Below are 17108 nucleotides of genomic sequence, written 5' to 3' on the forward strand. Positions count from 1 at the left end.
GGATAGAACAACATCTTTATTGCCACGAACATCCACACAATAGCTGAAGAGAAAGTGAGCAGTGCCCAAGAACTATGGCCTTGTTTGCTCCCCGATCTCAGCAAATCCGACGTCAGTGGCCAGTTTGATGTTTGCGGGAAGCGAGACAGACGTACAAGAGAGTCGATGGTATCTCGCATACTTTTGATAGAGAGGGAAGACCATCTACTTCTTTCTTGTTCTTTCATATTCAAGCTTCCACTCTTACTTAGCCTCAGAACTTGCCTGCAATAGCTTGAGTGAATCACAGATTTGTCATAGGCTAAGTTGCACTGGACAAACAATTTTGTTTGAAACCTCCATCCTACACCTTTCTAGCCTTTGCTCCTTCCTTCCACCCACTGCTTTTACGTCTGAGACTGAGAAATAACTGATTGGATACTTTTTTTCCTGTGCTGCTGCTGCAGCCAATGGCACACAACAGTTCAGATTTTTCCAGGGGAGCCATGCATGGGATTAGAACCAATTCCCCATTCACTGCTGATACATAATTCAACAGATTATCACGACTCATCAATGGCATTATGTGAGTGGGTGGGGTGGGGTAGGGCGGGGTGGGGGTAGGGCGGGGTGGGGGCGGGCAGGAGCAGAGAGCATTTAAGTCTCTGACCCAGAAAAAGATGTGCCCTGAAATATTAAGATCGACCCTGAATTACCCTCACCCTCTTAGCTAGTCATCTCTCTCTTGCTGTCTTGCCCGTTGTTGACTCTCTTCTGATTTTCCATGCTCCCAAATATGTCTTGGCCTACTTGGCAGAGCTCTGCCTTGGGGTAACAAGGATTCCCACTTTATTCCAGATTCACTGATTGGATACTTGACCTCTATCAAGCAACTAGTCTCTTATATGCTCATGCATGACATTTGCAAGTCCTCTTTTCAATGTAGCATTAAGTACCAGCCCAAAATACCAGCCAGGACTAGCAGCATATTCAGCATTTCAAAATTAACCCATTGAAGACTAAGTATTTTTGGGCTGGGGAAATTGGACTTGCATGTCATAGGAGAATCAGTCTTTAAAGGACAAGTTCACCTTCATAAACATAAGGATTGAGATAATGTACCAATATTAGTAGAAGACATCAGTGAAAGTTTGAGGAAAATCAGACAATCTGTTCAAAAGTTATGAATTTTTGAAGTTTTTGTGCAGTAACCGCTGGATGAGAAGACTACTGCAGTGTATGAATAACTTAGATGTCACATGCGTACAACAATATAAGGAAATTATAAAGAGAATTGCACAAAATTCCATCTTTTGAAAAAAGTACACATTCCCCTGACTCATTACCGACAAATGTTATGGGAAATATTATTCCCCCTGCTTTTAGAAAGAGGCAAGTCAAATGCTCTTTTATTATGCCAAAAAAGTGAAAATATGTTGAATTTTCTTTTACATTTTCTTTATACTGTTGTACGCATATGACTCACAAGCTGTAGTAGTCTCCTCATCCAGCGGTTCCAACACAAAAATTTGAAAAATTCATAACTTTTGCATCGATTGTCCAATTTTCCTCAAACTTTCACTGATGTGTTCTACTAATATTGTTGCATTCTCTCAATCCTTATGTTTATGAAGGTGAACTTGTCCTTTAATGGGTTAACTGTAAGTAATCGAATTTAGATAGACATCTCTATTTATGTCTACCTCCCTTTCTATCTATCAAGATACAACCTTGTATCTTCACCATAACATAGATTATACCCATTCGTCTATCTATCAATCTATCTATCTACTACACACATATTTATTCTCATATAACCTTATATAAGAACACACAAAATCATCACACCATCCACAGCGCCCTCTCGAGTCCTGGGATTGTGTGCCTTTAACCCTCTAATGCCCACCACATCATAATACCATTGACATTGTGTACAAACAGGTTGCCCCAAAGTAATGAGAGGGATATGGACTGATGCTTTACCGTGCAAAGGAACAGTGATACAGTTTTACTACTCGGCATGAACACACTGCGAACTCCGGATTCCAATCTAGCAAGTGTTCTGTCTTGCCTTGCGCTATTCAGCGCACATTCCAGACGGCATTATCCAGAGAAAGGGAGAAAGGAGAACAACACGACCTGCTTTCTCTGCTGGGCCTTACACCCATATCTCGTCACATGAGGACACACCAATATAATGGTGGGACCAGAAATAGATCCTACCTGGAGGGTAACTCCCCCCCCCCCCCTCAATTTTGTTTTGTTATGCTTTGTTTGCAGTTTTACAAAAAAAAAAATGCAGAAAAAAAAAGACAGAAAGATTTAATCCTGACACATTCACATGTGCCTGCTTATTTCCCCCTTTTCTTCTTGCCCAGTAGTCTCTTTCTCTCTCCTCTAACATGCCACACTTTCTCTATATACGTGTATGCTTTCCTCTCCACTTAATATGTACTCTGATCTAAATGTAGTATCATAATCACATGCATCTCATATAATTATAGCTTATTCAGCTATTCATTTACACAAGACCCACTTTTGATAACGTCCCTCTGAAGATACATGTAGCTAGCTCTCCCTCTTCACATCTCTAACCTCTATCACAAATAAACACTGTCGGTAAAACCTTGGCTGAGATTGACAATGAACGATGAAAACAAATCATTGTGGTTCTGATGTATTGTTCTAGTACCATCTCTACAACCCTTAATTAGTGTTTCATAAGTCAGAGTGAAAAAAACAACAACTTCAATTGGAGCTCCTGTTCAGACGTAATTGCGGTTGCAGAATTTTCAAAATCATTTTGATTGCTAAATCCATTATTGATCCATAAATTGGCAAGACAAACCAGAAGATTTAAGCGCTATTACTCTCTCAAGTGGTATTTTATATATATCAATTTCTCTCTGATTCGTGCAGATTTCATCGATCTCTCTCCTCAATTATGACATCAGATATGCAATAGAATTCTGAAGTCTCAGTGTAAAGGAGACAAGATGAAGAATTCTTCAGTACAGTCCCAAAGATTACACGGGTCAAGATATTAAAGAGATCCTTCTTCAAGAAATAGTGGTATCGTACCATTCCATGGTAATTGTGTCTCAAAATTCCAAGACTGATGTATTGAAAAGCTAGGACACAGCTACAGGTGTGTGGAATACAGATCTAAGATCTTAGATCTGGATTTTCTATTTAAAGTAGACTACACAGTTCAATGACTGATCACCAATCGATGTCATCATTTGATCTACAAACTACAGCTTGCATCTCGGTCGCCTCATTTCTACAGGCTCTTAAAAAAGCTGCAAAATAGGCAATCTGGGCATTATGAGTGGTGCACTCAAGAAAGAGGCTTAAGGCACTACTTAATTTTTTTTTCCTGCGTCTCATCCACTAATCCAGAGATTATCTTTCGATAAACAGCTCAATGTTCACACAGATAATAGCACAGCTGGGGTTCCATCCAGAATAAGTTCTTAGTGATTGATAAATATCTTGCAAACAGTTTGGTGGCTTTTTTAGAAGAACACGACAACTTTCTGTAAGTGCTCCGACATCTGAGGGGAAAAAAATGAATGAGAAAATACCCTTTTGCATTTACATAAATTGCACTGATCTGATAAAGAAATGCATGAAGATCCGAATCTTCTCAACAGCACCGCTTTTCAATGCTCAAATACATACACTTGACAGTGATAGATCACATCACATCATCGCTATACAAGCCTCCTCATCAATCTTTTGGCGACCCGCAGTCATGATAACCATCAAGATAAAGAAGAGCCCCCCCCCCTCCAAAGTTTCCGTGCAAACTATAGCTGTCACCCCCATTCGCGTGCCTCGTTCTGTGACATTTCTCAGGGCACGTAGCACCCCTCACAATGTCAGATATGTTCACATTATATTGCAACCAAACTACCCGTCAGAAACAACCCGAAACTTTGCAGGAGATCCAGACAGTCCCTATCCTATGCTACTTACTCCTCCTCCTCCTCCCTGAAATCATCATCAAAGTTTCATGTCCTCAATGCTGTTGCCATGGAAACCCGTGAGTGAGATGGCCTACGGAGAGAGGCTAAGAGAAGGCACTCGAGGTTTTCCAACCTCCGTGCGGGAACGAGAGAAAACTTCACTCGACAACTCTGGCAGGCTGTGCAAATGCCAGGCGCTGTTTTACGATGACGTCCTATGCGTCACAAGGAATAACACTGAAGCGCTCTCAGCATCAAATGTTTTCGAACATTTTTGAACTACGCGTAAAGCATGTCAATTCCCACCCCTCCCTTTCCCATCACTAGATGTATTTCAATGATTAACAAACTAATGGGGTGAAATCTCATATCTACATACTGAGCATCTTTTCCTCAGGGGGAGGGGTGGGGGGAAGTGTAACGGATGTAGTGACACTATGAATCTTGTTACACATGTAAGATCAAACTGCAAGTACATTTGATAGCGTCCTACTTGCCAGAAGAAAAAAGAAATCTAGGATGTTGCTTCAAGTTGGGAAGTTTACTGACTAATCTGCAAATATGTGGAATTAAGTTGTGGAAAAGAGCGAAGTACCACTTTTTCCAATTCCAGTTCTCACTGCTGGTTGTAAACTCATACCCTTTAAATAGTAATTCATCTGAGGATTTGTTGACTTTCAGTCACATCAATGGTAATCCTTATAACTTAAAAAAAAAGAATCTATATGAATGTGCTTTCAACAATAAATTTGTCACCCACATCAAGATTTCCTTTACAGTTCATATGTAACACTGAAATTTGATTTATTTATGTTATAAACTACTACCAGAAGAATCACTTGTTTTTAAAATCCAGGTAATGAAATGATTTGAAGTAAAAGATCAACAAAGAACCATCTTTTTCCCTTGCTATGAAAGGAGACAGATTCGCTTTAAAGGGAAAGTACAGTTTTGGTTGAGACCTAATTTCAGGTTTCTAACAATTTTTGGTGAGATAATGAGAAGCCTCTAATGAAATATGAAAGAGCATGTAATTCTATGAGGAATTCAACGTTTATTTGATGAAAATTGGTTTTGAAATGGCTGAGATATCCAAAAAAAAAGCGATTCTATTCTAATAAAGTGTGGGACCCACACTTTATTACGATCACTTTGTTTTACTTTGTTTTTGGATGTTTCTGTCATTCCAAACCCGATTTTCATCAAATAAACTTTGAATTCCTCTTAAAATGGTATGTTCTGTACTATATCACAAATGTTTTCTAGGTATCTCACAAAAAGTTAAAAGCCTAATTCTCATCTCCACCAATACTGCACCTTCCCTTTAACACAAGAGGTGCAATCCATAACACTCTGACAGTCAATTTATATCAACTACTGTTAACACCCTTACAAAGATTGCATACCACATGAAATTCAGCATCATTCAAGTTCATCCCAGCGTTAAAACTTGGTAATTTCTCACACTACAAATGCTTCATGCAGATTCAAGAACAGCATGACAACATCTTACGATGCATGCAACCAATATCTGGTTGGGACAGCAGATTCGAGAAAAATGAGCTCGCAGTTATCACAAAAATGCAACAAACTGAGAAACACCAAATCCTAAACTCGGCAGGACGCATTCCACGCACTATAGGGAGTGGCATTCATATGAGATAACTTTTAATGGTAGCGGTGATAACTGTGCCTGATGGGTCAGTGCAGAATAATGGTCGGGCGTGGCTTGGGGAGCATCATCCTCACCATTTTGCGGGGGAGGATCAGCTAGGATCATCTGCTGCCGAGATTTGACCCCTAGATTCGTCGGGGATGGGAAGCCCTCACGCTGTGGCCCAGTGGTTGGCATCAAGCCACGGAATACCTCTGGAATGTCTCTCGTAATGAGGATGGGATCAAGTTGTACCTTGTTTCACTAGCATTTGGAACATGTTCTTCAAACTTATTCCTCAGATACTTATCAAATATATTTATAACAAATGCATGAATATTTATCTATATAGTGCTATATCAAACGATACTCATCTTTGCTTATATGACACTATATGGAACAAAACCCATCACATTACGCATATAACAGAAAATGTATCAGAGCATACCACAATTATGGGAGCACTTAAATTTATCATTGCAATTTGATTTCTCACAGGTGCAAGTCTCCCATCAACCCATTAAAGGGATGGTACAGTATTGATGGAGATGAGAATTGGGCATTTAACTTTTTGCGAGATACCAAGAAAACACTTATGATATAGTACAGAGCATACCATTTTAAGAGGAATTCAAAGTTTATTTGATGAAAATCAGGTTTGGAATGACTGAAACATACAAAAACAAAGTAAAACAAAGCGATCGTAATAAAGTGTGGGTCCCACACTTTATTAGAATCAATCTTTTTTGGATATCTCAGCCATTTCAAAACCGATTTTCATAAAATAAATGTTGAATTCCTTATTGAATTACATGCTCTGTCATAATTCATATGAGGTTAGTCATTATCTCACCAAAAAAAAAATGTTAGAAACCTGAAATTAGGTCTCGACCAAAACTATACAAAGTGAAACCAGGGACTAAACCAAGCTGTATTTCACTTGCAATGTCAGTGTGACATGCTGATTATACAATGTAGGCCTACAATGCATCTTCCTTCACAATATTCTCACTCTGAATGTCCATATTTGGTAATATTTTAAGGAGCTGAAAAAGAGTGGAATATATTCTATAGCATACCAATAAAAGATAATGTCCATTTGGGTAGTAGATGATTTAAACAGGTGCAACTGCTTTTAATGGACATTTATGGGTTTTTTTTGCAAAATAAATGGCAAATCCACTGCACTGCATAACTTCCTTTTTCTACATGTAGCTTATTTTGTAATTCCAGGCAGCATTTTCTTCAACACTTATATCAAACCGATTACAGGAAACTGCAGATCTGTAATATCATATCGACCTGTCTTACTCAACTCCCTTTTACATTCTTGAATGATATCTGTCATTCTTCATTCAAATTTTAGACTGTACGCCACTTGAAAGGTACGTGCTCTCCACACATATTAAAAATCGCCATATATATTGGCATTGACCTGCATATTTCACATCTGGGAAACATCAACACACACCAGGAAGGCGTCAAGCACTTGAAAAAAAAATACAACAAAACAATTTTCGTGCTCCAGAACTCTTCTTCTTTCGCTTCATCAGCATAGGTTGCTGGGTAAAAAAGCTCTTCATCTTTCCAGGTGAGAACAGCATAGCAATTTTTTTCTTTATATTTTTTTTTCTCTCTCTCTGAAGAAATAAGTGAAAGAAAAAAGACAACATGAATCCCTTCCTCAGGCAAACGGGCAATTAAGCTCTAAACTCTGACCCGAGTCGTACATGTTCTGATGACATGGCCCAGCACAGTCATGTAAGGCTCGGAAAAACTGCGGTTATTTTCCATCAATTTATCACCGGTTACTGGGGAGGGCTCTCGGGAAGAACTAGCTCCATGAAAATGGGGAGGAAACATTTTGAAGTTTGAGAGGAGAGCACTCCAATGAATGAAAATGATTGGTGAATGAAACAGTGAGGTAAATTCTGATGGAGAATGCACTGAAAAACTGTGCCAATTCGTTTGGCCGGTTGCATTCCCTCGCGATGCATTATGACGGCAAAAACAAGAGGCATTACCAGATGATGCTGCACCAGAGATTTTATCTGGGAGAACACGTCAATAAACTCACATCACAGAGAAAAATATGCCTTGCAGTATTTTTCCCCATAAAGTTGGATTCATAAAGATACCGTTTCAATGCACATAAACATCCTACTTAATGTGAAATGTAGTTGATTTGATTTAAGGTGCATAACAAAGTATATGCATCTAAACATCTTATATAATGTTTTTCGTTCATCTGACTGGAGCCAAGGCTGAAGTAAGATCAAAGAACGAGGTAAATTTCTTGTTGATATACCATGAACTCGTTTTGTGAGAGGATCATACATAATTTTTTTCTTTTTTCGCTCAATGCTACGTAGGCAGACAGCTCTTGATTGTACTGATGTAGGACAAAAGATGATACTACATAGATAATAAAAAGAATCACATTTTCCACATTAATCTACATTAACATTTTGAGGCCTTACATAAGAAATTTGGAGCTCACCGAGGAACAGAGTTGGCTTATACATGAATAACGAAAACACAATCAAAATTGAGCCAGTCTTGTGAAACAGGAATGTTACAAAACTTCAGAAAATTGAAAACAGGAATGGGAAAGCAAATTTCTGCATGCCAGCATGCACCATTATCCACGCTCCAAACACATAATCCTGAATATTGAAACATCATGGTCTGTTTCGCAGGGGCAATATTTGCGGCTGCTGGATTTGCATTAGGCAGGATCAATACAACATCATATACATGACAAGGCAGTGATACTGATACGCACAAGTCTGTCGAGAACGGGGCTAACACGTGATGAGGGGACTCATAAGCCCAAGGAAGACATTGGCATACAATATATTCCGATATTAAACATCCCTCGTGAAGTCCCGCGACAGGGCGAACATCGCATGTCAACACATGACGGGAGGGCAAGTTTACCGAGCGCGAAGACGAAGCTTCATATTTCACTGTCATCCTCCGCTGTCGTCGTCGGCAACATCCGGTCGCTACTGATGCGAAATGCGCAACTGACAACAGAATGTGCAAATATCAAATGGCAAGGGGCATGGACTGAAGTATACAATGTATCACTGTCTCATTTTTCCCCCAGTCTCTTTCCCTTTTACTCTCTCTCTATATATCTCTTTCTCTTTCTATCTCTCTTTTCCTGTCTCTCTTTTAACTTCATGAAGATTTTCTGCGCCCTCTTCAAACCGCAAGTTGCCAAGGTTTGGGCAAACAATGTGCTACATCTGTTTGTAGAGGATGGTACTTTCCTGGGCAAACACTCCATAAGATAAACTAGCAATGCCTCGAATGGTTGGGGGGAGGGGGAGGGGTAAAGTCGAAAGACAAGACAGAATGAAAGAGAAAGTCTAGACATTCATCTACAGTAAAAGAAGTGGTTAAGCGGAAGAAAGAAAGGCTTGCAATAAAGATAAGAATGCAACAAAGATACCACTTATCTATCGAGCATGCTTCAGCACAGAAGGCATTAAAACGCTCATTTTGCTGCAATAATCTTCTCAATTCATACTTGGTTGGCGGGTGTTATGGTGTATCTATCAACTTTCATATGTTTGAAACGCATTTCAATCCCCACTATCAAAATGCATTTGCAATCCCGTTTCTTGAGTTGTTACATTTATCAACTCTTTCGCGAGTCAATCGGCAAGCCTTGCCACTGTCCAGCTCCATTGCGCAGTTTGATCCAAGGAACGAAGATGTGTGAGCTCAAAGTTTGTGTCTGTCAGTCTGTCCGTATGTATGTGTGTGTGTGAGAGAGAGTCTGTCTTTGTTACAGAAAGGTGTACAAGCAATGGCGAAAGCATCGGCAGCCCAGGTACAATTCATTCTTTGCTTTTTCATATATTGAAGGGGGATAGGGGGGGGGGGGGGTAAGGGGGGGAGAGAAGAGGGCTATTTGCATTAACCATTAAACTTGGGACGCACGGTAGGCCAATCAGTGTAATAGGAGACCACGCGTCCCAAGCGAATGTGACTTCTCCCGCTGACGATGCTCTTCACTTACTTATTTCTCGCAGCGGAAATGCTATGCCTGATGTTTGACTTCCAAATACACTCAATTCCAGATATTTGATTGGCGTGGTTTATTGGGCCTGATGAACGGCACTTAGCGGTAGCAGTACACTGGCTGTGGTATATCTTTTCATCTGTGGTCTCTGCTTAACATCCTTCCACGTACTCCAAGCTGGCAGGAAAAGGGAAGGACCAAATACAAGCCTGCCTAGAGTAACATAGATTTCAGACTCAGTTGAGTAACTACATAACTCATGAAGCTAAAGTTTTCATGCTTGCATTAAAAGGTGACAATATTCAGACAGCTAAATACAAGTTTGCCTATTACCAAAAGTAACATAGATTTCAGACTCTGTTGAGCACCTACACAACTTATAGAGCTGAGTTTTCAATATTCCAAGAGGACTTTGGGCCCTTTGCAGCAATCATCATCATCACCGAAGGAAGAGGAGAAGCTGTACGCTCCCAGCTTCTGGTCTACCTCATTCGGTAAGAGAAAATATACTGGTCTGGGACAAAGACTAATCTTGAATCCTGGATTTTTCAGAAGGGACCACTTCCACTTCATATTACCTTGCATACCAGAGTTTTCAAGGGTGATCAGAAAGTCAAACAAAAGGCTCATTCAGTCCCTATTCCAGACAGAACACCCCATTCACCACTCCCAATAACATGCAGAGTGTCCCCTCAAGGTGAAATAACTTCTCTTTAAACTAAAGAAAAGGAGCCCTGTCAAACACAGACAAACTGACACACACACACACACTAACATTACATACATGCATAGTCAAACACACATACAACAAGACAAACACACACACACACACGCACACACAGAAGTACATAGGCCTACCTATACTGTAAAACAAGATATGTTTGCGGCATGAAATTTTCACGAATTGGAGCCGACGGCCTTTTTCGCGGCATGAAATTTTCGCGAGTTGCCTCTAACATTCAGAGCATATAGTGTAGACAAGAACTTTCGCGTGCATTTTAATTTCGCAAATCTTGACATTCGCAAAATTCAAGAAATTAAATTGCACATGAATATTCCTAATTTTACAGTATTTATATATTTTTTCATCACTACAGATGCACAATCTCACTTTTACCAGAAATGACTTGCACCCTGATTCACTAACATGGGAACTATATCGAGTCAAACAATGAACCCAAAGTTAAGACAGACCCAGATCCGATCTACATGTAGTTGGGAAGGATACATAGACATACACAATGTAGGGCCTACATGTATTTTAGAGAACATGTCAAGATTATGATCCCGAAACTGTCCCTAAGACCAGTTGATGAATTGAACTTAGGATTGACTTTTGCACTTAGCCCTAGACCATATCATCATACATAACCTCGCCCACATAACCCTGTACTTTACTACAGTAAAACCTAATCATAAAGAGGTCGTATACAACCCCCCCCCCCCAACAAGGTGGTTTTGCAGACAATTCTTTACATTTCTTGGTTTCTATAGTGTAACAAGGTGATCATCAAGGTTTTTTAGGTCCTTGTTACAGCAAGGGTCTACTGTACCAGTCACTTAGACAAGTGTGAGTGCCTCCCGTGTGATTCAAAAAAAAAAAAAAAAATCAGGGAAGAGAAAAGTCAATCTTATGCAGGAGTTTGGACAAAATTCTTGTACACTCATGTAGATGGCAACCCTGGGGATGAAGTTATGCGATTGAATCTCTACCACACACCTACAATTTTGAACAGGTGAAATTAGAACAAGGTGATACATGAACATATCTAACTTTTAATAAAAAGTATGGTACAACGCAGTAGACTTCAGTAAGTACCCTCCACAAAATTGTTCTTGAATAACTTGACGGGATGCGCAGAAATAACTTGATGGATGAATATGATATCCCACATCTCTCCTGATGGGTCCATACTGGAGTCATCTAGGCAGGCCACACATTACCTTCCCCTGAAATAAATATGTCATCAGTGTACAATTCTTGGTTATCTCTCCTTCACTTAATATTACAACAGAGAATCTGCCGTTATTCCTCTCCCTCCGAAAAAAAAAAATGCCAACAAAATGTGAATTCATTTCAAATTGGCAGCATTGAGGGCATATTGAAAACATGACAAACCGTGGTGCTCACTATTCAATTTTCGTTGCCGAGGAAAACATATTGTGTCGAGAGAGATGGATGGCATTAAACACGTCATGCCAGACAGGGGATTTGCCTTGCTGCCCTCCACTTGAACTGTTTATAATTTCAAACTCGGTATTCACCAGTTAACCCCCCCCCCCACCCCTCCAATCCCTCCTTTTTTGTTCAGCATTACCGGAATATCTCAAGTAGCAAAGGCTGTTCTCTGAACTTACTTTTGGCCTTCTCAGATTTCTCTAAAGCATGACGACAACACCGCAAATTATGAAATGTACTACCGCCTCTGTCAGGGTGCTTTGGAGGTAGTGAAAAGACATAGCAGTTGTTGAGAATTAAGCTTTCAAAGCTACATTGTAAGGCACCAGCTGTGTAACTCACTTTCTACTTCACAGCCGAATGACCCTCATGGCTATAAACCAAGCAAATCTCGTATTGAGCCTCTGAAATCTCACCACATATTCACAGGACAAAAAATCAGGAACTCATTGTCTTCAAAATAAGAAATGATATCATTATCTTTGAAGCCAACAACTATATTAATAGCTTATGTCTTCCCCTAGCAGGACAGGAAGTGCCATTCACGTACACACACCAAAAACAAACAAACAAACAAACAAACAAAAACCAACACCAACAACAGTGCTGTATTCTCTCAATAAATTCATCAATCTTCATGCCATTTTCACTTTGGTTACAAGTACCAAAACACAGACAGAGCTACCAGTAAAATAATGTTCTGTCATCCACACGCACGATTACAGTCAGAAATATACCATTATACATCTGCTTGTTTAGGCATAACTGCGTACGAGAATGGGGCGTTTCACAAAAAAGGTAAACAAACATGATTACCGATATTTCTCTCTTTTTTACAGTCTTTAGTTTCTCTAAAAAAGGGTTTTCTTAAAACAGATGTTGACTGCCAAAATACTTGCAGGGGCCAATATTTCATTCCACAAAACTTAAAGGGACACATAACTCCATGATGGATAGTCCTATGCATCAAGTATCACCCAATGTAGAAATGGCATTGCAAGAGGCGTCCCCCCCCCCCTTCTGCAGTTGTTGCATACTGCATGTATGCATGAGCTTCATTTTTAAGTGATCTAGAGCTGTGCTAAATGGTCATATTTCTTTTCCACCAAGTACTGGTTGGAAAATTCAGTAACACAAAGGTTGTGAGTTAAGAAACGCCCTCTTGCTGGGGCTAGCACTTAACTCTCATTGCTGAGCCGACTCCTCCCTCTCCAAACACTTGCTCTCAAAACTACGACGGCCAGAGGGTCTGTGGCAAAGACTAGGGATGGAAAAAAAAAAGATGACCTTTTCCTTGTTGCCCTGTTTGCTGGGTGATGTCATCCATCAACTCTAAACAAGCCATCTTGTCTGCCCCATACAATGAAGAGCACTGTCTGGGAAGACTGTTTGCTCATTTCGCCAAACTTTTCAGTTTTTCTGAGGCATTCCATCGTCATGAGTCAAACAAAACTAGAACCCTCTGACCCCAACCAACTCACTTGCCAATAACTTGTAGACCCCACAGAGAGCGGACAAAAGACAGAAAATCAAAGAGACAATGGGGAGGACACATTTACAGAAACAGCCCAACATCCAAACCAACTTCTCATCTTTCATGGGTACAAGCCTCTTTGGCCTACCTTTTGAATACCTCAGACGATGCATTCTCAGGGATTATTATTTTGGGTCAGGAAAACAATATAAGTAAATGAAGATTTGTAATGGACTGGCATCCATCCTGAATAGATGCCCATGAATTGTTTAATCAATCAGTAATTTTGCTAATTCCCATGATGGTGATGACCAAAAGTTGTCTTTTATTCTTCCATCTACCTTGAACACTTCAGGGAATCTTCCAGGCATGTATAGCAAATCCAACACTTCAGGCACATGTCTTCAGTGTCTCTTGCCCAGCACTCAAGGTAATAGAGATGAAGTGTCTTGTCTGGGGTGAAAATGCTTGCAGCGGGAGACTCAAACCATGAACATCATGATTGATAGTCATATGGTCTTGTCCACTGAGCCATAACAGCTCGTCAAACATGAGTTTAGAGAACATAACATCCTCAAATTATCATGAATTGGTTGTGAGGAAATAATTGAGATGATAAAAGTTTACTTTAAATAGACATCTGCCTTCACAAGAAAAAACAAACAAACAAACAAACAAACAAACAAACAAACAAACAAACAAACACCCAAACAAACAAACAAACGAACAAACACCCAAACAAACCCTGAACATGACATGCACACACACACAACACAAATTGGTATTACAGGTAGACCTATATTCTGAATATGTGCAGAGGAAGGAGGATGTAGAAGAAAGTGTGTCTGCTCAAAGAGAGTCAGTCACAAAGCTGCATAGCGCCCTCTTGTGACAATATACCACACGGTGTGCTGAAGTGAGGAAGCAAGCAAATCAACCTATCAGCTTCTCACTCCCTTTTTTCCTATCTCTCTTTGTCTGCCTATCTATCTCTCCCTCTCCATCTTTCAGTCAGTCTTCCAGTCTGTCTATTTCTCCTCCTCTCTCGTTCTCCCCTCTCTCTTTCTCACTATCTACTTATCTATCCATCCAACGATGAACCTGTTTATCTACCTACTAGATGCAAACTCTGTCAAACATCAAAACATACTTTACAAAACCACAGCACCAAAAGATGTGAATGTAACAAAAGATCTGAACATTGCCGTCTCTTACAAATGACTGATTTCCAAGGCTACTTTACAAAAAGGGAAGAAAAAAAAGTTTCAGACACTTGACACATTCTCCCACAGGTTTTATTTTTCCCCCCTTGTTGCTGGAAAACTTTCTAAAGGGGAAAACCTGACATCAATGTGGTAAAAAAAACCAACCACAACAAAAACTAAACCGTCTAGTTAATTACTGAAGTTGTGTCACAAATACAGTATGAGAGAAAATGAAAGACACTCACTTGAAAAATAACATGAAGGAATTTTGATCACATGCAGCTCTTACAAAGCATCACATGAACAAATGTACACACACCCATCCAAACACACACTGAGCACATCTTGAATTTATACTGTAAATGCAGAAATGTTTGCGGTACATTAAATTTCAAATATTTTCCACTACTTTTGGATGGTACACATTCCAAATATTCACGAAAATATCTTCACAATTTTTCTCTCCACATTTTGAATGGGTTGACAACTGTGCAGTGTGAATTCAAGAAAGTGGAAGTTCAAGAACTCGCAACTACATGTAAGAAAGTGTGATTTCAATAACTTGCGAGTGTGCTTTTTAACTGCTCAGCGCAAAATATTAATCGCACAAAAAACATCAACGTCTACAGTACTGTTTCACATCCATCCAGCAGCATCTCTGTGCATCAACACTGCCCATGAAATCTGTGCAAACATCATCTATTCAAACATACCACAAATTATAGTGTACATACACAGTAACATAGAAACAGTTTGATCAAGATCAAAAGCTCAACATCACACATATTTACAAACAGCACTATCGGGCGATGCACCCAGACATGGTACATCACCAAACCAAATCTGCAACACCCCACCACACCCATAACTCTCCTCTCTACCCACACCCCACACATAGTTTGAGCCACAAACCCTTGTTGGTCATTAAGGAGTCTGCACCAAGACTACTACATGCAACATTGGCACTGTCCTTAGTCTTGGCGCAGACTCTGTTACGACCAGCAAGGGTTTGCGCCTGCAAACTACCCCACACAGGTCATGTCCACAGGCACACCCCTGGGCTATCTTCCAGCGGTATCAACCTCACTCACCTGTTGTTGCTGCAGCCACGCCCGGACCTTGTCCCTGTCTTCCCTGGCCGCCTTGTCCTCTGTCTGTGTGTACAGCGCCTCCAGAGGGCCTTCTACCGTGTTCAGCCACTCGGCAAAGTCTTTCAGCTGCCCACCGATGTCTTGCATGGAACGGAGTGACACCTCGATCTCTCCGAGCCTCTCCTTGGATCTGCAATACAAGATATTAAACATGAAATCACTTGTTAAGACATTTGGTTTTGTATTGTTGTCCTCATTTTCCCCTCTTTGTTTATAAGTGCCTGTGGATTGCCTGTTTAGTGATTTGCCACACAATTGTATGCATTATTTCATCTTTAAGATAATCTTGCCACTTTTGCATTACATTGATTTGCTGTAATTGTTGTATCTGAAAGAAATTGTGATATTGGAAATAAAAATTTGACTTGATTTGATTTACCTACAAAGCTAAGGGGTGCCAGTTGCAAACATTTGTTTGTTTCCCTGTCTGTCAGCAATATTTAGCAATGAATTTTGATAACATTTTCAGGAGGAGTCCACTGCAGAAAGAAGACTTTGTGATTAGCTTTTGGTAGTGCCCACAATTATGATCTGGATCAATGATTTTTTTCTTCAAGGAATTATTTACAATTGCCAGAATTATTTACAATTGCCAGAATTATTTACAATTGCAGCCCACAATTATGACCTGGATCAGTGTTTTTTATTTTCCAAGAAATTATCTACAATGGCAGGGATAGGGATATTGCAGAATGTTAGCATGCTACAACAGTAAAATGGAGTATAATTCTGTGGCCATTAGCGACCCTTTGGCCTTGGCAGTGGTTTGCACTCTCATGAGTGCTTCAGGTTTTCTGTCACAAGTTTCAAGTTTACGACAAAAATAGCGGTATGATTCTTGACAGCATGTGAGGCAATCCGGCCACACACGGAAAAGTGAGGCCCCTAAATCAGTCTGATCTGACTACATAACCATAGTGTATTAATGTGACCCGCCACAACAAAAGGATCCTAAAGTCGCTGACGGCTGAGCTGAGAAAAATCCAGTTTGAAGATATATCATCAAAATCGGTCAGAACGATCAGATTTCTGTTTATGGCATAATTTTGTAGTCTGATGTATCGCCTATCATCTGCGGAAATTTCGAAACTAAATTATCAAAGAAAAGGCAAGAAATTAGCATTTTTCTGGGGCATGATTTTCTGACTTTCAATGGAACAGAAACATGTCCAAAGATTTGGATTTAGCGCCGCAGATAGACTATGCCCCTAGCAACGAGGGAGTGATCTTATTGGTCAGTGTGGCATCCTACTTACTGATTGGTCATGCATAGACCACTAGCACTAAGCTTGAATGAACATCGCGGAGGTTGCTAGGAGCATACCTTCTATTGTCACTAGGTGACAACTGTCTCGCCTCCCCTTGATCATGATAGCGTGGGAAGGAAAACTTTGAAGGTGGTTTTCTCGAAACGCTGATTTCCTAAACCACTTGACATGTGCTAATAAAATCATCAATA

At 40.1% G+C, this 17108-nt stretch overlaps 1 protein-coding gene across 1 annotated transcript in view; it reads right to left on the minus strand.

Annotated features, from left to right (window-relative positions):
- Positions 1–17108, minus strand: part of LOC139722430 (dystrophin-related protein 2-like) — a 111775-nt gene that overhangs the window by 61980 nt on the left and 32687 nt on the right. The window contains exon 7 of the mRNA XM_071633722.1: positions 15590–15779. Coding sequence (XP_071489823.1) covers positions 15590–15779 — 190 coding nt within the window. The remainder of the gene's footprint in view (positions 1–15589; positions 15780–17108) is intronic.

The sequence above is a fragment of the Diadema antillarum genome, unplaced genomic scaffold, assembly GCF_040938485.1.
Source record: "Diadema antillarum isolate AM-2024a unplaced genomic scaffold, OU_Dant_1.0 scf00000165, whole genome shotgun sequence".
In the NCBI taxonomy this organism is placed as follows: Eukaryota; Metazoa; Echinodermata; class Echinoidea; order Diadematoida; family Diadematidae; genus Diadema; species Diadema antillarum.